At 46.2% G+C, this 24978-nt stretch overlaps 1 protein-coding gene across 1 annotated transcript in view; it reads left to right on the forward strand.

The window, feature by feature from the left end:
• slc51a (solute carrier family 51 subunit alpha) overlaps positions 1 to 21390 on the forward strand; it is a 49863-nt gene extending 28473 nt beyond the window's left edge. Inside the window, exons 2-8 of the mRNA XM_038802236.1 lie at positions 1519 to 1673; positions 2344 to 2417; positions 5568 to 5726; positions 8851 to 8962; positions 13344 to 13490; positions 15641 to 15746; positions 20555 to 21390. Coding sequence (XP_038658164.1) covers positions 1519 to 1673; positions 2344 to 2417; positions 5568 to 5726; positions 8851 to 8962; positions 13344 to 13490; positions 15641 to 15746; positions 20555 to 20718 — 917 coding nt within the window. The 3' untranslated portion in view covers positions 20719 to 21390. The remainder of the gene's footprint in view (positions 1 to 1518; positions 1674 to 2343; positions 2418 to 5567; positions 5727 to 8850; positions 8963 to 13343; positions 13491 to 15640; positions 15747 to 20554) is intronic.
• Positions 21391 to 24978: the final 3588 nt, after the last annotated feature.

Consider the following 24978-nt stretch of genomic DNA (forward strand, 5'->3'; position numbering starts at 1 on the left):
AGTCTTCCCGGATCATAATATCAATTCAAGAATTAGGCAGATGAGTGTTGGGTAACCAGGATAAGTGGCGGGTTATAAGTGAGCAGTGTTAGAACCTGTGGAAAAGCGAGTTCCCGCGCCCGCATCACATGGTCCCACCTTCCTTTTATTTAAGGGTGGGTATAAAGAGTCTGTAATTGGGTGCAGTGGGTCTGGTATCCGAGGAGGGGAAGCTGTTGTGTGTCATTGGTTTCTCTGGCGGTGAATCCTATCTGGCTGCATCATAGCCTGGTATGGCAACTGCTCGGGCCAAGACCGTATGAAACTACAGAGAGACATGAACACAACCCAATCCATCACGTGAACCCGCATCCCATCCATTGACTCTGTCTACACTTCTCGCTGCCTTGGGAAAACAGGCAGTAGAATCAAAAAACCCTCTCACCCGTGCTATTCACTCTTCCAACTTCTTCCATCGGGCACGAGGTACAAAAATCTGAGAACACGCATTGACAGATTCAAAAACAGCTTCTTCCCTGCTGTTACCAGACTCCTGAATGACTCTTATGGACTTATCTGATCTCTTCACACATCTTCTCTACTGAGTAGTGCTACCCTCCTGCATGCTTCACCCGATGCCTGTGTCCATGTATTTACATTGTGCATTTATGTATGCCCTATATATTTTTTTCATGATGGAACGATCTGTCTGGACTGTACGCAGAATAATACTTTTCACTGTACCTCGGTGCACATGACAATAAAACAAATACAAATGCTGGAGTTGAGGGAGATATATATTGGCGTTCGCCCGAATATAGTGCACAAAAATTATCCTGAACTCTCGTGGTAACTCCGAGCAATCACTCTGTGGGAAGGTGTGTACCATTTTACCACATTTTCATGGCCTTACCCTAGTTCTCCCTTGTTCTCTGGTTGGACTTATAGAGGCATCAAGTTACGTCTAATGATTGGATCAAACTAGTTATACTGCTCCTCCTGTCCCCTCCATTATCCATGTTTTCTGAGCCTCTTATTTGCTTGCTGTGCTATATCCTTCTTGTGGTCTTGTTGCATTATTTGTCAAAATGTTGAACCTTCATAAACATATCTTTGAAAAACACGTGTTGTAAATGGCGTCGGCATGACATCACTCCAGCATTTCACCTGCTGTTTTCTAGAAGTTCCCAGGTCATTACAAAACAAAATTCTTTAAAAAACATGATCACTGCAGTCAAACACACTACAACCCCAGGCTTTTAACCTTTAAATTATCCGAATATTTAGAAGCCAATATTCCTAAAATCCTCCATCCATCACACATTACAGAACCACTCCGGAAAACTCTTGATTTCCCACCTGGCCAGCCCACTTCATTTACTTCCCTTTCAAACTTCACCCCAAGCCTACCTTCCCTTTGATGTAGTATATTTCCAAGCACAGATGCAAAGAAATATTATCAATACACTTAGGAAACTGTTTGTCAAAGTGACAATGGAAATAGCTCATTTAAGAATCTAACATTGTTTCTTTCCACAGATTTAAGTGTGCCCGCTATCATCTTGTACAGTGTCCTCACTCTAATGGCTGTCATTGCAAATCTTGTGTATTTTGAGGAAGTTATCTACCTGATAAGAAAGGTCCCTGCCACAAACAGGAGAGCGACTATATTGTGGATCAGTGGGGCTGCGCCTGTAAGTACTCTCTACAATATGCAGCTGAGAAATTCATACCCTTCCTGTTCCTCAGATATTATCTTCAATTTTCCATGAGATTTCAAACATCTCCCCTTTTCTATCTTGTTAGACTCCTCAATTTCACCCAGGGGTTTTGATATTGAAAAATCACCTGCCAACATAAATTATATTGACGTAACTTGAAACTCTGATTCAGAACTGTGACAGCAGAATTTCTGAGGAATACCAGCATTTTGTGTAATTTGTCTGTAATTCCTCAACCATTTTAGCAAAATATTAACACGTTTACTTAAGCAGGTAATACCTGCACTAAATCAAACGATAGAGAAATTTGAAACATATGTGTCATTTGTATAGATATTACAATTCTTTGGTGTTAGTTCCTGACATGTCCTTCACATAAGTGCTCAACACCATATATTATGTTTTGGAAAAGAATAAGCAGTCCCTATATTTTAAAGCAAATATGTGAGCTACAGATTTAAAATCTGACAAAACAGCCAAATTCACTGCGCCTTAGACAGCATCAGATATTTTCACACTCACAAATACTGATTCTGGAAATCACTGTATTTTCACACAGGCCATTTGAAACATTTTACAACATTTAAGAATGTTAAGTTTTAAAATGTTTAAAAGTAACAGTGGCTTTATAATTTTCCTTCAGGTGATAGCGTCTACATCTTGTGTTGGGATGTGGATTCCTCTGGCATCAATGATCACAGATTTGACAACAGCAGTGTATGTATTCCTTTTAGCGTTTTTATTTCTCTTGGTATTAAATTTTAATTTTCTATATTAAAGCGGAAATGCTTTGAAATTATATGCAGTCTACAGAAAAGAATCAAGAGCTCTCCGATCAAACATCTCAGGATTTTCCGATTCAGAAACTAAGTGCTGATGCTGGGACTGAATCGCTTGGGTTCTACGGCTCCAAAAGAGGGGCCGTTCCCGGAGTGATTCAGGACATCCTAATGGGCCAGCACAAGCGCCATGTGGAACTGATGCAATTCCAATGAACACTGGCATTTGATTTGCCGGGGTCGGGATCGGCACTGGAGAGCCTGACAAGCAGGAGCTGCATAAAGGCATTCCACTCCTCACACACCCTTATCCCAGCCAAGAAGATGGTACTGGATGCGCTGGAGCACCCATTGATAGTTCGGCTGGGACCAGAGGGTACCTCAGGGCTAGGGTGGTCTGAGGAGGCAACCATATGACCTGTGGCGCTAAGTTCACAGTGGGCAGTCAGTGGCATGCGTAGACGCATGGCTGCCTTACAGGCTGCGGAAATAGTGGTCCGTGCCTGATCCCACGGCCCACCCCCTGGTTGCCCCCCCCCCCCCCCCCCCCCCCCCCCCCCCCCCCGCCCCACCATCCCTGTGTTACTCCCCCACTGACTGGCAGAAGCCCCCTGGACAGCGGCACAACTGTCGACACACTGTATCGATGTTGGACGCTTTTCGCACCCCCTCTCTCTCCCTCAGCAGCCACTGTACCTATTTACCGATGTTAAATACCACAAGTGAACCACGTCATCGTAATTCCTCCTGGCAGAGGCAAAGTTGGGGGCCCGCAAATTGCCGGGTTGGGGGCCGTTAATGATATGCCAAGGGTGTTTACCGTACAATTAGCATGCCCATGCCGGCGTGCGGCTTGGAAGGCATTCATTCCGCTGTCCAGGCACCGGAGCATGGCATTCTGTTGGCGCCCGGTGCCAGCCTCAATTTTCGGCTGAAAAGCGATTCTCCGCCTGATCATGATTCCCGATTCTGGCGTTGCTGGAAGGAGAACCCCGCCCTCATTTTTGGACAAAAATAAATTATTTTCATGGTCACTGGAGATGGAACTGTTTAACATCGATTTCCATCCTGTCTCTGGTGACAGTTTTAAAGTACAAAAAATAAAGACAGAGGGCATGATTTAACGGAAATGAAATGGAAATAGTGTTCCGTGTCGGGCACTTTTCGCCGGGTGTTTCCCAGCGCTGGCAGCTCTGAGAACAACCTGGTATTAAATGGGACTCTGTTTAATTTCTGGGCCACGATGAGGAATGCCCTGCCAAGGTTGCACTTAGTTCCATTTCCTGCACTAACAAGCTCCGCTCACCATGATCTCTAGACCATCCAACTGCGGCCTCTGGACCCCCCGCCACCCCCCCCCCCCCCCCCCCCCCCCCCCCCGCAACAAGGGGGTAATTAAACCTCCTGCACCCCACCTCATTAGGGATGATTCACCCCCAAGCCTGATCCCTGGCAAGATGCTGGGTACCCTGGCAGTGTCCCTGTCAGCCTGGCAGTTCCACTTGAGCATCCTGGCACTGCCAGGGTGACACCCAGTTGGCATTGTCAGGATCCCAGATTGGCAGTGCCACAGTGCCCGGCTGACATCAGGGGTGCCAGGTACCACCCTACCCACATCCCGACCGCCCGGGGCCCCCGAACTCCTGGGAGGCCCCCCAACTCCAAGTGTCAGTACACCTGATCCATGTTTATGGAAACCAGTCTAAACAGCACTAGCTTAGGCTTGCTGAGGTGAAGTGTTAGCTCTGAGGTGCTGGGTAGATCTGGTTTGGACATATTCAAGTGTGACTGCTCACTTCAAGATCTAAATTTGAATCCTGACTTCAATGGGTGGGAAACTGATCTTGAAGCCTTGCGAGATGTAACTCTAATGAGATTTAAGGCCTGGTTGTGTACCGAGTCGGGAGCAGCAAGGCCGATAAGTCACGCCCATAGTTATCAATAAATGTACAACAATCTCACTTTACAACACCTAAGATGAAATGAGAATGCAGATGAGTACAATTGTCATTTATATAATTTCTTCATCATGAATTAGATTATAATGGTTGATAGATTCAGGAATAGGTTGGTGACATATCTTTGAAGTAATTCACAGTCTTGTTCTGTGAGTGAGGGGTAAATTTTCTGATCCCGCTAACCATGGGGATTATCATGGGAAAAATTCCGTTGACCTCTCATGGGAATTTCTGATCCCAGAAGATTCTACCCACATGAAATGGGGTCAGGATGTGACCGGGGGTGGGTGTTTCTCCAACGCATGCTCCTTACAATTATAGATCCTCATTCGGAGTGCAAGAACACACAATAATTCCTCATGTAACAACATGTTCATAATGTTCTAACATTCATGGCAAAATGCAAATTCAATTCATTTTCTTCCCCGGGTTCTCTGCCAATCAAGCAGACAACCTTTTCCCAGATATGTGCTACAGCTGCTCTGGACCCAGCTGCTAATAAATATATAATACTAAGTTCTTGATGAATGTCATTCCAATTTCCCCTCGAACCTGAGGATAACATTTGGTTTCGGCTTGGCATGTCCTGACAGTAAAATTAATGAGATTGACAATTCAATGGTGTTCAGAAATCACAGCAGCAAATCCACACCCCATCACACAGGGGACACGCATCATTATGCTTATATTACCTATTTTGTTTTAACAAAGTAGCTCTGACTCGTCTTGACAAGGGAGATTTGCACTTTTGATGGAGCGTAATTAATTTTTTGTCTCAATTAATATCATACCTTAATTAATATTAGTAACACCCGTGATAATGATAGGGGAGAAACCTCCCAAAGAACTCACAATTGACGGCACCAATCCAAGTGGAACAAAAATTCAGAGAGTTCTTTATAATTCCCTATTAATTACCAAGTTTCCTTCAACTAGACATTTTGTTCAGCAGGAGAACATTAGCAACCCCCAGAGAAATGGTGTACATGTCCAAAGAAATTCGTGGTGATGGTAAATGAAAGGCATTTTAAAACATCCAGAATTATGCATTTAGGAAGACTGCAAAGTCATTTAAGTGAATTATACGTTGTAGGGTAAATATCTTGATTAATTTGTTATTATTTCTCTAGGTATTTTGCAATTGTTATCCATAAATTCCAGCGAATGATGATAGAAGAATTTGGAGGTGATGAGGCTTTCCTGGAACGCTTTCACAATACTCCTGTCAAAATTAGTACAGGACCCTGTTGTTGCTGCTGCCTGTGTTTGCCTTTTGCAAAGATTTCAAGGTGAGCATAGATTTAATTGAGAAAAAGATATTTGTGGAGGAATCTGCCATTCCTGAAACTGACACAATGGGAATGGAGACAACAGGTTGTATTATCCACCTTCTGGAGAGCCAGCGAGAACCCTCAGTCGCCTCTTTTATCGAACACTCATCATATTACGGCAGCACGGTAGCATTGTGGAAAGCACAATCGCTTCACAGCTCCAGGGCCCCAGGTTCGATTCCGGCTTGGGTCACTGTCTGTGCGGAGTCTGCACATCCTCCCCCTGTGTGCGTGGGTTTCCTCCGGGTGCTCCGGTTTCCTCCCACAGTCCAAAGATGTGCAGGTTAGGTGGATTGGCCATGATAAATTGCCCTTAGTGTCCAAAATTGCCCTTAGTGTTGGGTGGGGTTACTGGGTTATGGGGATAGGGTGGAGGTGTTAACCTTGGGTAGGGTGCTCTTTCCAGGAGCCGGTGCAGACTCAATGGGCCGAATGGCCTCCTTCTGCACTGTAAATTTTATGTATGTAAATATTAAGTGCGACTCGGACACTTAATTGGGCACTGGTGGGACTTTCCCAGGATCACGGACCCTGGGAGCATAAGTACCGCCTGGCAAAAGCTGATGGCCAGTCAGAGGCTGAGAACTTAATTGAATGGCAGAGCCACCAGCGATAGGTGGTTGCCTTAAGTGCAACACCCAACCAAGGCCTACTATCTTTTCTGAATAACAGGCCACGAGCGAGTGATGGCAGGAGGTATCATGAGGTTGGAGTCAGGGGGGTTGGGGCTGACAGGGTTGGCAGGAAAGGCAGTGAGTGGCTGTCAGCTGTCCTCCCTCCTGATGCTGGGTCCCTCGATTAAGTATTGATGCATTTGAACTAGGGGACCACATGCCATCCCCCCTGCCCCTCCCCTACGGTGGGCATTGAATTACGCAGATACTGTATATTGTAAGCTATTGAAGTTAGAGTTGATGAGGGATATAAATGGCTAACTGACAAATGTTTGATCAATTTAGTTAGAAATCTGGACCATAACCCAATCTACAATGATGGGATGAGACAGTGCTCCCTTTGTTAACTCTTGCAGTTCTGACATGAGACTTCTTGATATCAACGCAGTTCCCTGATAGTTCACCAAAAAACACTTTTGATCAATTGAAAATTGCAAAACTGAGATTTTAAGGAAGATACGATCAAGATAGGTAAATGGAGTTGTGATACATATTATCCATCCCCGATCTAACTAAATTGTAGAATAGGCTTAAAGACCTGAATGATCTACACTTATTCCTATTTCCAATTGCTGAAATTAAAATTAAGTACTGATTTATCAACATGGATTTATGAAAGGGAAATCATGCTTGACAAGCCTACTGGTGTTTTCTGAGGATGTAACTTGTAGAATAGATAAGGGAGACCAAGTGGATATGGTGGCCGGGATTCTCCGAGCCCACGCCGGGTCGGAGAAAAGCTTTCTGAAAATCAAATACACAGGCCGGGATTCTCCAAAATCCTGGCCAAGTGTTGAACCTTGTCTCACCACCATTTTGGGCATGAGCTACAAATTATAGCTGCTTTCTGTAAATGGAAACATCACACTAATGCAATGAGATGCTATTATGTTTGACGGTGAAGACATTTTAGGGCTTTAGAATTGGAATCAATACTCTTCTTCTCGTCTCTAGTTTATTTGACAATGGAATACATTATGCCTGTGAGGGTAGGGGGACTGTCCCGATGCTTGGGGGAGGGGGGGGGTGCGCCTATATTGGTGAAGTCTCGGAATTCTCGGCCTTATCATTTTCGTTAGGCCCTGCCCCTCCAGCTGACTGTCTAATTCTCGCTTCCCCTTTTAAAATGCAGAGTGCTGTTCAATACGGCGAGAAAAGGTATGTAACAAGGGTGCTACAGCAATTATGGGTGACTTTAATCTACGTATGTTTTTTTTCTGTCTTCACGGAAGCTGACACAAATAACTTTCCAGAAGTGCAAGGAACCAACGGTCTAGTGAGAAGGAGGAATTGAAGGAAATAAATCCCCAGGGCCTGATAATCTGTATCCGCGTGTACTGAAGGAGGTGGCCATAGGAAATGTGGGTGTGTTGGTTGTCCTCTTCCAAATTTTGATACATTCTGGAACAGTCTCAGCAGATTGGAGGATAGCAAATGTAACCCCACTACTTAAAAAAGTAGAAAGTGAGAAATAAATTACAGGCTGGTTAGCCTAACATCAGTAGTAGGGAACATGCTGCAATGTATTATAAAGGATGTGATAATAAGACACTTAGAAAATATCAATGCGATTAGACAAAGTTTGATACCGGCGTCAAAACCAGCGCAAGCCGCCGCATTGAGATAGAGGACCAGCCATGATCATATTGAATGAAAGGGGAGGCTCCATGGCTGAATGGCCTACTTCTAAACCTATTGCCTAGTCCCGCCATCGTGAATTACTCACCTCACGCACGGCGGGACCTGGCAGGTAAGTGTTCAGGGGCGGTGCTGGGGGGGGGCACGGGGGGATCCGACCCGGGGGGGGGGGGCTCTCACGATGGCCTAGCCCACGATCAGGGCCTACCGATTTGTGGGTGGGCTGGTTCCGTGGGGGGCCTTCTTTCCTCCGCGCCACACCCCTGTAAGTCTCCTCCATATTGGCCGGGGGCCGGCGCGGAGAAGGGAACACCCGCGCATCCACGGAAATACACAGGCCGGTCTGCGCATGTGCGGAAATACGGTGGTCGGTCCGCACATGCGCGAGATCACGCCGGCTGGTCCGCGCTTGCCACAGCGGCGTCAACCTAGCCCCCGAGAAACTGGAGAATTCCTCACTTTCAAGGGGCTTTAGACGCCGGAGTGGTTGGCGCCAGTTTTCCCGCTGGCATGGGTACATAGCCCCATTTTCAGAGAATACCGCGTAATGTTTCCAAGTTTACCCTTTATCCTGCCATTAGCTTGCAAAAATATAATAATTAGATTGGCACTTGAATTTGAGCATCTAAACTTAATGCAGCAACAAATAAATGCCATGGCCTCCCACAGAATGATAAGATTGTTAAATCTATTAAAAGTGAATGGAAGACCTATATTTGACATTTTAAACTGTTGCCTAAACATATTAACGTGTGACTCTTTCTTTTTAGGCGCCTGATGTTCATGCTGAAATTGGGAACATTTCAGCTAGCTTTCCTGCGGCCAGTCCTAATGTTCTTCACATTAGTCCTTTGGGTGAATGGGACATTCAGTCTGGATGACGTACGTTCTTTATTCCCTGTTGAGCTACATGCTAATAGTTGAGTAGGATAAATAAAAATGTTGGTGATAACTTGGCAAGTTTTATTACAGGATGGAAATTGTCAAACTTGCCCTTTTTCTGAGCTGCTGACTAAGCAGTTCATTTTTCAAAGTTCATTCTGGGTTATGATGTAATTCTCTTTTTTAAAAAAATCACATCATTATTTAATGATTTAGACTTAAATATGGGAGACTGGGAAATTTGCAGATGACATAAAAGTTGAGGATAGCTGTTGACTCCACAATTATATTAATGGGTGGGCAGAGAAGCAGCAAATGGAATTCTATCCAGAGAAGTAGGATTGAAGTGATGCACTTACAGATGGTGACCAAAGCAATAAATGGAAAGATATTGAGAGGGATTGAGGAAGTGAGAGACCTTGGAGTGCACATATACAGGTTCTTGAAGGTGGCAGGACAGGTGGACAATGTTACCACGAAAGCAGATAGAATGCTTTCCTTTATTGGGTGAGGTATTGAATGCAAAAAAAAATGGAATTATATAAAATACTGGTTAGGCATTTTGTGTACAGTTCTGATCACCACATTACAGTAAAGACATAATCACTCTGGGGAGAGTGCGGAGGAGATTTACAAGAATGTTGCCAGGACTTGAAAATTGCGGCTACAAGGAGAGATTGGATAAGCTATGGTTGCTTTCCTTAGAACAAAGAAGGCGAAGGGGTGAACTAATTAAGGTGTACAAAATTAGGGCGGCCTAGATGGGGTAGACAGGAAAGACTGGATTTCCCTAGCTGAGGGCTCAATTACCAGGGGCATAGATTTAAGGTGGTTGGTAGAAGGATTAGAGGGTCCTGAGGAAAGGTTTTTTCACCCAGAGCATGGTGGGCATTTGGAATTTGTTGCCTTAGTTGGTGGTTGAGGTTGAAACCCCCAACTCATTTAAACAGTACCTGCCTCTGCATCCTACGTGCAGTAACGTGCAAGTCTACAGACCAGGGCCAGGATTCTCCGGTATCTGGTGGGCAGGCCGTACCGGCGCCAAAGAGTGGCATGAACCACTCTGGCATCGGACCGCCTGGTAGGTGCGGAATCCTCTGCACCTTCAGGGGCTAGGCCGGCGCTGGAGTGATTGGCGCCGCCCCAACTGGCGCTGAAGGGCCTCCGCCAGCCGGCACGAGTTGGTGCATGCGCAGGAGCGCCAGTGTGTTCCCAGAACCGCTGGTGTGATTCCTGCGCATGTGCAGAGGGTTTCTTCTCCGCACCGGCCATGAGGGAGTTTTACATAGGTCGGAGCAGAGGGAACAAGTGCCCCCACAGCATAGGCCCACCCGCAGATCGGTGGGCCCCGATCGCGGGCCAGGCCGCCGTGGGGCCCCCATCCCGGGGCCGGATTCCCCCGCGCCCCCCCCCCCCCCCCCCCCCCCCCCGAGGACTCCACAGGCCGCCCTCAGAGCCAGGTCCCGCCGGTACAGACCTTGTGTAATTCACGGCGGCGGGACTGGCCGAAAACGGGCGGCCGCTTGGCCCATCGGGGACCAGAGAATCGCCGGGGGGGGGGCACTGCTAACGGCCCCCAACCGCGCGGCACGATCCCCACCCCTGCCAAAAAACCGGCGCAGGAGAATTCGGCAGCCGGCATCGGAGCGGAAGGGCGGGATACACGCTGCCCCCCGGCGACTCTCTGACCCGGAGGGGAGGGTCAGAGAATCCCGTCCCAGGTGCTGGACAGTGGGTTTAAAATAAACGGCTAGCTTCTTTTTTCTCTATTTTGCCCAGCTGAAACTTGATGAATAACTGAATAACCTCTTTCTGCACTGTAAACTTTCTTTCATTCTATGGTTCTCAGTGCCTCTATAACGTAATGTTCAATGAAGTGTTCTGAAGAGAGGATTGTGCTGCCAGAACACTGGCTTCGAACTCTAAATGACTCTCATCATTAAGAGTGCCACATCATTGAACGTTAGCCAATGATTAGTAGTGTGTGATCAAAGCTGTTGTTCATATCCATGTCCAGTGGCATAGTGGTATTGCCACTGGACTAGTAATCCAGAGGCCCAGGGCAAGATCTGGGGTACTGGGTTCAAATCCCACCATGGCAGATGAGTTCAACACAAATCTGCAATTAAAAGTCCAATGATGACTGTGAAACCATTGTCAATTGTTGTAAAACCGATTTGTTCACTAATGCTCTTTGTGGAAGGAAATCTGCCGTCCTTACCTGGTCTGGCCTACATGTGACTCCCGATCCACAGCAGTGTGGCTGACTCTCAGAAGTACTCTGAAATGGAGAGCAGTCAGAGGTGAGCAACAAATGCTGGCACAGCCAGTGACGCCCACATCCTGCAAACAAAGTAAAAAATACTATATAATAGGTTACTGATCTCCACCAGCATCAATGGTTAAGTACCAACTGGAGCTCAGAAATACTCGATGCCAGCTGCCGAATTCTCCGGTGCCAGGGTTATGGTGGGGGCGGGAATTGCGCCGCGTCGGTCGGGGACCGTTGGCAGTGCCTCCCCCCCCCCCTGGCAATTCTCTGCTCCGCGATGGGCCGAGTGGCCGCCCGTTTTCGGCCAGTCCCGCCAGCGTAAATCAAAACAGGTCCGTACTGACGGGACCTGTCTCTGTGGGCAGCCTGCAGAGTCCTCTGGGGGCACAGGGGGATCTGGCCCGGGAGGCCCAAGGTGGCCTGGCCCACGATCGGGGCCTGCCGATCCACGAGCAGGTCTGTGCTGTGCGGGCACTCTTTCCCTCCGCACTGGCTGCTGTCAACCTCCACCATGGCCGGCGCAGAGAAGAACCCTCCTGCACATGCGCTGGGATGACGCCAGCACAAGCTGGCGCTCCCACAAGCATGCGCCAACTCCTGCTGCCGGCGAAGGCCCTTCGGCGCCAGCTGACGCGGCGCCAAGCCCTTCCCTGCCAGCTGGCACAGCGCCAGCCCCGCCAGTGCCGGCCTAGCCCCTGAAGGTGTGGAAGATTCCACATGGTTCATGCCATTCCTCTGCGCCAGTACGGTCCGCCCCGCCGGGTAGGGGAGAATCCCGCCCAAGGAGACTGGACTTACCTATCTATACCATCATACTTGGGGTGGAATTCTTCCAAAGAATGACTTAGGCCAGAATTTTCTGACCATTTGCTGGCAGCAGGATCTTCTGATCCCGTTGGCAGTGCACCCCCCATCTGCAGGTTTCCCGGGGGTGTGGGGCAGCTTAAATGGAAATCTCCATTGGCAGTAGCGGGTGCAGAAAATCCCGCCACCAACAAACAGTGTGCTGCCTCCTACTATCGGGAAGCACGAGGCTGGGAGGCGAGAGAATAAGCCCTAAGTATCATTTCAGGAGGGAAAACTGATGGGAATCTTGCTGGCTATGCTGGTGCGATTTCCATTGCAATCTACCCACAGTTAGCGTGGGGAGATTCCTGCTGGGAAAAAAATGTCCATGACTTATGAACTGGCTAGGCTAGCTCAGCACCCCGATCTCCAGATTAACCGACAGCACACACTCCCCCCTGCCCTCCCACCTCCTACTCACTGACAGAGACCCAACTTACTCATAAGCATTAGGCTACCCCCCCCCCCCCCCCCCCAATCGCTGGTACCAGCACTCCTCCCCCCAAGTGACCAGCATCCTGCTATGAGGTCTCCATAACCCTTTAAGACCCCCTACTTTAAGGACCCCCTTTAAGCACACCCCTTTTCAGGCCCGCCTCCTCCATGCACCCCTCCTTCAGATTCCCCCTTCATGCCCCTTCTTCAGGTCCCCCCACCCAATTTACTCCCTTTCATGGCCATGCCCCCTATCAGGACCCACCCTTTGGCAGTGCCCCATGACACCTTGGGACTGTCCCCCAGCACCCTGACAGTGCCCCTTGGCACCCTGCTAGTGCCCTTCTGGCACCCAGACAGTGCCAACCTCACAGTTCCTGCGTGGCACTGCCAGGGTGCGAGAGCACTGCTCTGCCCTGTACCTGACCACTCGGGGGCTCCAATGACCTCCGAATCCCGCAGTGTGGTCATCACGTCTGGTCTCCGTTGATGGAGACCAGTAATGATTTCCGCTGGTCGCATGTTGCGCCAGTGGGGGTGGTGAATTGCAGGAGCTAGGAAACCCAGCTAAAACCCGGAAATGCATGCTTAAATGAGTTAAAATATGCCAGTCTGGTTCACACGCAGTGAGGGAGTTAATCAGATTGCACCCAGTGCCTCGGGCTGGGCGCATCATGCTCCATTTGGGACCAGACGCGAACCTCTTTTAGGGGCTCTTCCTCTCATCTCCAGGAATAGTGGGAGGTGGGTTGGGCTCTACGTGCCTACGTTGACAATAGTTAGATGTTTTTTCAATGAACATAACTGTTTAGATTTCTTATTTGACAGCTGTCTCCAAGTGGACCTGCAATATGGATTAACACTTCCCTTGGTGTGTCCACAATAGTTGCACTGTGGCCAATTGGGATTGTTTTTAACAAAGTCAAAGGTGAACTTAAAGATCAGAAGATAATCCCTAAATTCACTCTTTATCAGGTAAGGTTGGATTCAGTACTTTACAGCTACTCGCCACTGCGTATTCTCTTTTGAAAAGAATGTTTGGTACCAGGCTCGTTTGAACCTCATGGGACAGAATCTGTAGGCACATGTTTCCTATGAGTGGAGATGAATCATCTCATGTTGGACATGAATGGGATTGCCAACCAAATAGGATAACATTTACTACTAACCTCACTATTTTTACTCAGGGTTATATAGGCTGTTCACTGTGTTTTACTGTGTACAACTAAAGGAAAATAGCACACAGGTGGACTAAGATAGCAGTGTTTCAAGGTTGAATTATTTGCATAAATATCTCTACAATTCTTGATTAAGCATTTACTTATGTTGTTCAAAAGTAATAATCAAAAATCTTAAACTTCCTTTAACTAGGGCAGCGTGGTGGCACAGTGGATTACCTCCGCTGCTTCACGGCGCCAAGGTCCCAGGTTCGATACCAGCTCTGGGTCACTGTCCATGTGGAGTTTGCACATTAGCTGCATGGGGGTTTCACCCCCACAACCCAAAAGATGTGCAAGCTAGGTACATTGGCCACGCTAAATTGTCCCTTAATTGAAAAAAATAAATTGGGTACTCTAAATTTACTTTTAAAATACTTCCTTTAACTGATACTTTTATGAAACTTTATAATGTAAAATTCCATCGAGCCTCTTTTATTTGCTTGATGTGGAAATACCCAGTCCTATCCAGGGAACTGGAGACATAAAGGAAAACAAAATGTCTTGAACTCTCCTGGGCTTTCACACGCAGACTCAATACTTACGGCCAATGATGCCCTTTCTTTATAAACAGATGTGAACATGGCAAAATGTCAGTGATCAAACTGCCAGAGATAACTTCAACCAGAATTGGCAAGCCTACCTTTTTCCTGGCTGGGAGCACAGAAACAAAGAACAAATGGCAGAGGGAATTTAATACAGAGAAATGTGAGCTGGTGCATTTTGACTGAAGAGATAAAGAAAGCCCATATATACTTTATGCCACTGTTCTAAAGAGTGCTCAGGGCTGGAGGGGCCAGGGGATTTATGTGCATGGATCTTTGTAAATGGCAGAATATACTGAGAGAATAGTTAGAAAAGCATATGGGATTTAAGGTTTCATAATTGAGGGACTATGTACAAAGGAATTTGTGCGAAACAATTATAAAGCTCTGGTTGGGACACAACTGGGGAATTGCATCCAGTTTAGGTCACAAGGCTTCAAGAAGGATGTCAGAGTCCTTGAGAGGATGCAGAGGAGAATCAAGTAGAATGTTTCCACAGATGAGGAATTTTAGTGAAAAGATTAGGTTGAAGAAAGTGCTGTTCTCCTTGGAACAAAGGGAATTGAGAGGACGCTTGATAGAGGTGTACAAGGTTATGATAGGTTTAGATAAGGGAGACAAAGAAAAGGAAAAGCTATTGGCTGATGGTACAAGGATGAAGGGGCACAGATTTAAGGTTTTGGGCAAGAGATACAGAGGAAATGTGAAAAGAACCTTCTTGTGCAGTGAGTGGCAATGACTTGGAACTTTCTGCCGATGAGAGTTGTGGAAATTTAGATGAACAATGATTTCAAACAGAAATTGGATGGACTTGAGGGAAATAAACTTGCTATAGGAATAAAACTGGGGAATAGGACTGCTCTATAGAGAGCAAGCATGGAGTCAATGGGCAGAATAGCCTTCTGTGTAATGATTCTATGATTCTAAGTTAATAGGAATTTTCTTTGAATATCATTTTTTAATGTTCATTTTCTATCTGTGAATTAAAGCGGCCTAGCAATTCATATCTGACCTTGTCCCACCAAATGTTTCAGTCTATCTTTTAAAAGACAGGTGAAGTATGAATGAGGGTACGTGTTAAGGAGATAGTATGCAACATAAATAGGCAGCTCTATTGCTGAAGTTTAGATTGGGCAACATTGTTGTACCCAAGAGATTATTCGAGGCAGACCTGAACTTGTAATAATCACCCTGTGCTCATCTGAGTCAGTTTTATTAATCAGTTAATTAATTGACAAATCAGCATGAAAAGTCAAATTAACAACTTCAAGAAATTACCAACTGTTAAAGCCTACAATGTGGCCCCCATTCTCATGGTTTATGTTGCTCTCGGTCATTTTAATTTTCTGCTTTTTTAATACAGATTTCATTCATTCTTACTCAACTGCAAGCTGCTATTATCAACATAACAGCATTGTCAGGCGGCATTGCCTGTGCACCTCCATTTTCACCCACTGCCAGAGGAGGATGTACGTTGCTTAGATAAGATTTTATCTTAAATCTACTGTACGCCATAACTTGCCCCAAAAATTATATAATTTTAATTTAAATTTGAGAAATGTGCTATAACACCATGAAACAAAGGTTTCCAGCTCGCCAGCTTGGCTTTACCATTGACACAGTTAAACATAAATCCATCACTTTCATACCACTTACTTCCTGGTTGAGGAAGCAGCATGTAGATTACTTGTCAAGTTTATTTAGGTGATATCAGATCGATACATAGAAACATACATAGAAAATAGAAGTAGGAGGAGGCCGTTCGTCCCTTTGAGTCTGCTCCGCCATTCATTCCGATCATGGTTGATCATCAAGTTCAAAACCCTGATCCAGCCGTCCCCTCACTTTCGCTCCAAGAGCTGGATCGAACTCCTTCTTGAAATTGCACAACGTTTTGGCTTCAGCTACTTTTTATGGTAGTGAATTCCACAGATTGACCACTCTGGGTGAAGAAATGTCTTCTCACCTCAGCTCTAAAAGGTTTACTCCTTATCCTCAAATCATGGATAGGATAGGTATAGAGGGATACGGCACAAGGTAGTGCTGAGGGTTTTGGCCAAGGTTGGTATCATGACCGGTACAGGCTTGGAGGGCTGAAGGGCCTGTTCATGTGCGTATTGTTCTTTGCTCTTTGTTCTTTGTTCAATGACCTCTAGTTCTGGACGTCACCGCCATCGGTAAAATTCTTTCTGAATCTACCCTGGATAACCCTGTTGGAATTTTATAAATTTCTATGAGATCTCCTCTCACTCTTCAAAACTCCAATTAATATCATCCTAATCGACTTAGTCTCTTCTCATTTGACAGTCCTGCCATCCCAGGAATCAGCCTGGTAAACATTTGCTGCATCCCCTCCATGGCAAGAACATCCTTCCTCAGATAAGGGTACCAAAACTGCACATAATACTCCAGGTGTGACCTCACCAATGCCCGAAACAATTGCAGTACAACATCCCTATTCTTATTCTCAAATTCCTCGCTATGAAGGCTAACATACCATTTGCCTTCTTTACTGCCTGCGTGCTTACTTTCAGTGACTGATGCACGAGGACACCAAAGTATTCACCTCTCTCAATTTAAACCCATTCAAATAATAATCTGCCTTCCTATTTTTGCTACCGAAGGGGAAAACCTCACATTTATACACATTATATTGCATCTGCCATGCATATTCCAACTCACTCAGCCTGCCCAAATCCTGCTGAAGCATCTCTGCATCCTCCTCACAGCTCACCCTCCCGCCATTCTACAACAATGATCTTTACTGGTCCTGTGCACTCCTGCAACCCTAAGTGGTTCAGTGTGGTTAGAATAAAAGGTACATATTTATTTACAGATAGACATTGTCATTTGACTTTGCTTATGATACAGTCCTGCTTAAAAATGGGTATGTAAACATTTTTTATAATATTCACTGCGCAACCAAAGGTATTTTTTCCTCACTGGTGCAACCCAGGAAGAAGTTCCAGAGATACTGGCACCAGCCAGATCCTCTTCTGAACGGGTAAATAAGAACCGTTCAGAACTGCTGTTCCAGTAGCGAGTGCCAGTAATACTGGTGATACCGGTGCTTGTCCAAACTGGTTACTTTTCCAGTTCATTTGATGGATTTTATTGCTGGTGCACCTCGAATGAGCATCAGCATGTGTAAAATTATGGAAGTGCACAGTCGTCTTCCAACATGTATTTGTGTGGATGAAGGTACTCGGGATTGGGCAGACAGTGGCACAGTGGTTAGCACTGCTGCCGTACAGCAGCAGGGACCCTGGCTCAATTCCAAACTTGGGTGACTGTGTGAAGTTTGTATGTTTTCCTTGTGTCTGCCTGGGTTTCCCCCGGGTGCTCCGGTTTCCACCCACAGTCCAAAGATGTGCAGGTTAGGCGGATTGGCCAATCTAAATTGCCCCTTAATGTCCAACAGTTAGGTGAGGTTATGGGGATAGGCTTAGGTAGGGTGCTCTTTCAGAGGGTCAGTGCAGACTCAATGGACCGAATGGCCTCCTTCTGCACTGTAGGGATTCTATGATCCTATGGTTTTAAGTCTGATTCTGTAGATTTGGAGTTATGCCCCAACAAATATTCAGAATAAAAGTTTGTCTAAAAGCTCTGCAAAATGTATTGAGAAAAATGGCAACTATACACAGCTAAATTGTGGAATTGACCCCAGAAAACAAAACTCAGAATAAAGGTTTTAGTAAAATCTGCACTAATTTTATTGCTGGAAAAAGGGGAGCAAACACAAATAACTGCACATTACACCAGATGGCTGATTGATTTTGGCTGATTTTGAATTCCTGTTCATGATCTTCCCCGTGATGTAATTGTCCAGCCTGCTTAGCTCCTTTGAGATCTCCTCCTCATTCAACCCTTCGTCTTCAATTGATGGGTTGAAGATGCTGATGATGGGAGGGAAGAGGGAAAACAGGGGCCTGAACATTTCGGATGGTGGGGTTTTCTTTGCCATGGTCCAAAGTGTCGGCAGTGAACACATCCCTGCCGACTGACTGCCCCTCTGCCATTTTACGCTCGAATGGACGTCAACTGGCTGTAGTTGGGACTTCCCCTTACTCAAGAGAAAATCCTGTCTTCGAGAGCTGTCATTCAATCTGATTGGGTGGCAGCTCTCTAATCCCTGGAGCAACAAGACATGCAGCAGACTGAAGAGGAACCTGAGCCCAAGACCCGGGACTTGACAGCACAGTAGGTTTATGGAGTCCCAGGGCAGAGAGGGCAATGAAGGCCTGGCGGGATGGAAACTGGCCGATTGAGGTGTGTGGCAGAGGCCAGTTTGTGGGGGGGGGGGGGGGGGGGGCCTTTAGATGAAGATGCCCTCCCCCACACCACAGTTCCCATCCAAAGCCTAAGCCCTTTCATTTTCAGCCTTCCCAAAACCAGCCTAAAAACTGCGGGCAGGGAACCAGAGGCAGTCCCGTTCCTTCAATTACATGCCCCACCCTCCACCTGAAAACCGGGGGGGGGGGGGGGGGGGTCCCATGTCTGTGGGATGGGTCCTGTGTCCGTTTGGGGGAGTCACAGAATCATAGAATCCCGACAATGCAGAAAGAAGCCATTTAGCCCATCATGTCTGCGCCAACTCTCCGAAAAAGCAGTCTACCTATATACACTCCCCTGTCCACCCCATCCTATCCCCATAACCTAACCTGCACATCCTTGAACACTAAGGGACGATTTAGCATGGCTTATCCACTTAACCTGCACATATTTGGACTGTGGGAGGAAATTGAAGCACCTGGAGGAAACCCACTCAGACACGGGGAGAATGTACAAACTCCACACAGTGACCCAAAGCCGAAATTGAACCTGGGTCTCTGGTACTTTGAGGCAGCAGTGTCATCCTACAGCACTTGTTAGTTTTTTTTTAGATTGGGGCACCTACAATTCTTCCAGTATGATGTCTTGGGATTAGCATTTTCTTTTCAGAGTGTTTAAGATTTGGTGGGTAGAACCAGCGAGGTCACTGGCGAGCTGCCCTCTGCTCTTCCTGCCTGAGACAACACATCACAAAAAAATGAAAATTCCACCCAATGAGTTGCGGTTGGAGAACATGTATACTGGCCACAGTCACGTCTTCTAATGCACTCTTTGCTTGAATGCTTGAGAGGAACATCATCAGCACTGCTGTCACTTGCAACAGCATTATCCCAAACCTTTGGGATTTGGAGATGCAGAGATGCCATCTGCTCCCTATGTCTTTGTGGGACTCTGTAGACAGAGAAAGGAAACCAGAAAATAGCTCATAGACATATAATTTGCAATGGCCAAGGACACAAATTATCAGCTTTTTCATTAAGACATACCTGCTAGTGAAAGGACCTGTGCTTTATGAATTATATTGTCCTTTTTCAGGTTCTTCTTCCATGAATTGTGGTTGTCGCCTCTATTTTCACTGCCTATACCTCTGTCGCTGCCACCCTCCTCTGCTACTTCTGTCTCCTCCTCTGCCGCCATTTCCTTCTGCTCTGTTACTGCCAGGGTGATGTACTCTGGGGAAAATGTGAGGGACACTTCACCAGAGGAGCGGAGGTGACGGTGCTGGCTAGACCGGCGGAGCAGTCTACATTTCACACATTCTACCCCTATCCCCTGCTCCCCGCTTCCACCCACCTTTGCCAGGAGTCAGGACCACCCAATCCTGATGCTGGCCCGGATCCCATCGCCTCCCATTCAGGTGTGCTGGAAAAATTCTTGTACGGGCCTGTACCTGATCCTGTCAGCTCAGTCTGGGCCAACCACCCTGTGCCCACCCCCAGTTCCCAACCCCACTTCCACCTCCCGTCCTCATTCCCACCAGCACACCAGACTTCACACAGCAACCGTTGAACTCTTGCTACCAGGCATGGACTGAGGAATACTGCTGGCCGAGGCCACCCCAATATTTTCCTCCGAGACTTGTTTGACATTGGAGAAATGTTGCTGCCTCTGACTCTCTCACACACAATCTGCTAATTTCTCTCTCTCTCTCACTCTGCCCATTAACCCCCTCTCTCTCTCACACCCTCTGTCTGCCCATCCTCTCTCTCACACACATAATCTCTGTTCATTCCTCTCTCTAGGATCTCTCCAGCCTTAACATCAGGTCAAAAATAGAGCTCTAACATTGTAGCCTAAAAAGCCAACCTGTGCTCATTGCTAGCAATCTTCCATGCTGCCAGAGAGAGCCACACAAAAGGGCCCTAAGAATTCTATATATTTTTTCACAAATGGCCTATTGTAATTAGTCATTTAACTTAAACAATTACGATTCAATCTTTTCCAGATATGAACCAGCAGCTTCTCATAATGGAGATGTTTATCATCACTTTGTTATCGCGGATTTACTACAGGAGGAAATATCATTTAGAAGAAATAGATGAAATGCAACCCACAGTAAAAAGACAAGATGCTCAAAGCCTCTCGAATGGTACCTCTCGAATCCCATAAGAGGTGAAATTGTGAGAGTGCAAAACACCCTTTTAATGACAAGGATTCATATTAGATCATTGACTGTTTCTCAGTACTAGTTTTGTCCTTCTGCAAACACCAGTCTGCCTTCCCACACAGCTCAAAGAGGTTTATTTAGATGTTCATGAGTTTTAGAAATGAACTTTCATTGGGGGCAGATTTTCCTGTTGCTGTGCGCATTGGATCTCTTGGGCACAGTAAATATAGAAAAATCATGAGGAGATTCCATTAAGGAATCCACCCAATATTTTACCAATTGAAATCAATAGTTGGATAATAGGGCAGACAATAGGGCCTCACTTCCACACCTGTTTTCACTACACCCTGTCTGACTACTTCAGATGCATATAATAATAATAATCTAATGATCTTTATTATTGTCACAAGTAGGCTTACATTAATACTGCAATTAAGTTACTGTGAAAATCTCCTCGTCGCCACACTCCAGTGCCTGTTCGGGTACATTGAAGGAGAACTCAGAATGTCCAATTCACCTAACAAGCATATCTTTTGGGACTTGCGGGAGGAAACCGGAGCATGCGGAGGAAACCCATGCAGAGATGGGGAGAACGTGCAGACTTGCATATCTGAAGTATACTCTAATTTCTTCACCAATTTCAGAATAAATTGAGATGCTCAACCTGTGTCAAACATTTTATGGCTTTACTTATGGTTCTGCTCTCCTGAAAAAATGGTTATATGAAACGTTTCTTTACATATTCAAATAAAGATATCATTCAAGTCATCTTACAAAAGATAAATGCAATCTCACCTCTACCATGCAGTAACATTTCAACACAGTTGCTCCAGGGTCCCAGGTTTGATTCCTGGCTTGGGTCACTGTCGGTGCGGAGTCTGCATGTTCTGCCCGTGTCTGCATGAGTTTCCTCCGGGTGCTCCGGTTTTCTCTCAAAGATGTGCAGGTTAAGTGGATTGGCCAAGTTAAATTGCCCTTAGTGTCCAAAAAAAAGGTTAGGTGGGGTTACTGGGTTATGAGGATAGGGTGGAGGCATGGGTTTAAGTAGGGTGCTCCTTCCAAGGGCTGCTGCAGATTCGATGGGCCAAATGGCCTCCTTCTGCACTGTAAATTCTATGTTTCTATGATTCATGGACTATTCATCCAATTCTGGAAATTTTTAATTATTCGAATTGTGCTATAATTCTCTGACAGTCACACCTGTATTCCACTAAATGTTTTTGGAGAAAGCATGGGGATCAAGCGCATTGTTTCTTGGGTCATGGATTATACATATATTCATGCTAAACACCTACTGGAAAAGCACGAAGCGAAGGCCGACTCATAGCTCCTGGATAGAACCAGGCAGTGCTGAATGGGATCAAGTTTGAGGAAGAACAAAGAAAGCTTCGGGAGACCACTGGGGGCCAAAGCTATCATCAACTGGTCGGGATAGGAGGCCTTTCCCTAGCTCTCATTAGAGGAATTCAGGCCATTCAGGCAGCTCTCTGGTGATACCAACGAGCAGGGAGAAAAGGGATGGTGGGGGAGAGGAATGGAGGTGCAAAATTGAGCCATGGCTCCACCATTGATATCTGACGTTGTGGCCTGAACTAGCATGGACAGAGAAAGGGATGTTCAGGTTGAATTTGTGGTCAGCGTTGTCTCATAATGGTGCCCATTTGTTGCTGCTATCATGATTGATTTGGGCAGCATTGCAACACCTCGAGCAATATTTCAATGATAATAGCTTGGACATCTTCATCATTGGGCTGAAAATGAGCCTTTACATTCTTCGATAGGTCCATTCAGAGAGCATTTCCAGGCACAATAGGACTGATACCCCATTTGAGCACTCCGAATAAGGTCTAGTGCTGAGAGGGAGTATTGGAGAACAGCCCGAATGTCGATTCATTTTCATGGAGAGAAAATATAGCCTGTGTCTTCCCAATCAACATTTCTGGTGAATGCCATTTTTCAAATAGACCACTCACTCAAGGAGTCAACCCTACTCAAAGCTCAACAACTCCCCAGATAAGGGCTGAATTCATATCAAATCTGAGGAAGCTAACTGAATTTCAATCACCCTGGTAGCTTTACAGTTGAAAATGGGTTGTGAAATTTATGTTTATCTTTACTGAATATCAAACTCAATATAAAACATGCATTAATCTTAAGGTTACCAGCAATTCCTCCATTTAATTCAGTATGTTTGTTGATAACTAAAAAGCCCAAATTAATTTGACTAGTTTCCAGGTTTTAATTCTTTGCAATCTCCTCCTCAAAGGAAATATTTGCCAAATCCTAATTTCTTGTTTAAACAGCTGATATTCATTTCCCTTTTTTTTAAACTCCAGATCCACATTTTAAGTATGTTTTCTCAAGATATTACTTGGGGAATTAATTCATGAGTTGTTCCTTGGCAAGGTTCCAACTGATGGTTTTACTTTTCAGCCACAAGGGATGCATCAAAAACAGCATTTATAAAGGAATGACACAACTTTTAAAAATCTGTAAAATTACAGGGGGCAGGAAATAAACTCTGAGAAATGCTGGCTATACTTAGTTATCTGAAAATGCTATAGTTGTCATTGAGTTTCATTTTGAAAATGTATTCTTTACTCAATGTGCAATTTACAGCACACTGTGAGAGGCTGATTATTTGTATATTAAGGCGAGTTGATCTTTTCTCACATGAAGAATATTTTCTATGAAGAAAAATGTGAATCTGAAGCACTGAAACAAGTTCTGATGGGCAAATAATCTATTTTACCAAATCTATTTCTGGGCTTGGTATATCAGCGAAGCAGCAGCTCTGCAAACAAATTGTTGAATTCAGATGCACGAATTATATATTCTTTCATTGCATTATGTGTTCATAGGAGTTATATACCGTAACTAACAGAGTGAAGTAAAAAAAATTAAGTATTAAAATCAATACATTTGCTGAATTAGATTCCGTAATACAGACACGTCAGATTCTAGTAGATAATACTGATGGTTTGCTATGCCTTCTGTCTGCTGCCATTATGTATGAACAAAATGTCAGCGAACAGATTTCATTTCATGTCAGTTCAGTCTGTAAAATTAAGGTAACAATTTGAATACAATCCTTCCATAATTTTTACATTGACATTAGTTTTGTGCCTGCTAATAAAACAAAGTGATTTATTTTAAATTGTGGCCTAATAGTTGAAGGAAAAATATACTGGGCTGGATTCTCTGATTCTGAGGCTAAGTGCAGAGGATCTGTGGCATTTTGTGTGGAAAAAATCAGCGGCGCCCATCACCCACGCTGCGACCGGTGAGGGGCTAGTAACCGTGCCATATAAAAGTCCCGGCGTCCACAGATTTAACAGCCGGAGAATGGCCGGGTCCGTGGCACCATATGTGCACAGCGACGACATGCAGCGGTCACGCTGTAAAACATGGCGCCGGCCGTGCATGGACCCGACCTTCCAGATAGTGCCCCCCTAGACACCCCCTCGCCACCCCCTGGACACTCCCCACCAGTCCCCCAAGCCCTCACGGAAACCACCCTGGTCAGCAGCACTGCTCCCGCCTGACTGTGGCAGCGCTGGACATAGTTCGCAGCTGCCACGCCAAGTTCCCGCACGACTGGGACCAGAAGTGAACCGTGCCCTTGTGAACTCAGCCCATTGGGGGCTGAGCATCGGGGGAGGGTTTTTGAGTGACTCTCTGAGGCCGTCCCAACGACATGTGAGAAGTGCCGCGATGCTGCCATTTTGGAGGGGGCGGAGCATGCAAAACCTGTATCAAACAGGCGCCGCCCCTGATTTCGTCGTAAAAAGGTATTCTTCACCCAATTGGTGATCAGGGAACAGTGGGCAGAATTCGCCGAGCTTCCGCACCAAAATCACGATCGACACGGAGGTGGAGAATGGGCTTTGACGCCGAAATACAGCACAACACCGCTCCCGTAATTCTCCGGTCCGGGGTATCGCCGTGAATCGAGCGCGCACAGTCTACACGGCGCAGATAGGGGGCCATTGACATTGGCCCCCGCGGCGATTCTCTGATGAAAACTGGCCGAGTTCCCAACGCCATGGTTCTAACCACGTTTTGCCTGTCGGGAACGACCAGTGGTGGCTGCGGAGTCAGTCCACGGCTGCCCCAGTGGGGGGTGAGGGGATCCTTCACCGGTGGGGGCCTCACGGATGGCCAGGATTACGATTGGGGGACACCGATCCGTGGGCGCGTGCAATCTCAAGGGGGGGGGGGCTATATTTCTGTGGCCGCTCCACGGTGTGAGTCCGCCATGT

The sequence above is a fragment of the Scyliorhinus canicula genome, chromosome 7 (genome assembly GCF_902713615.1).
Source record: "Scyliorhinus canicula chromosome 7, sScyCan1.1, whole genome shotgun sequence".
Lineage (NCBI taxonomy): Eukaryota > Metazoa > Chordata > Chondrichthyes > Carcharhiniformes > Scyliorhinidae > Scyliorhinus > Scyliorhinus canicula.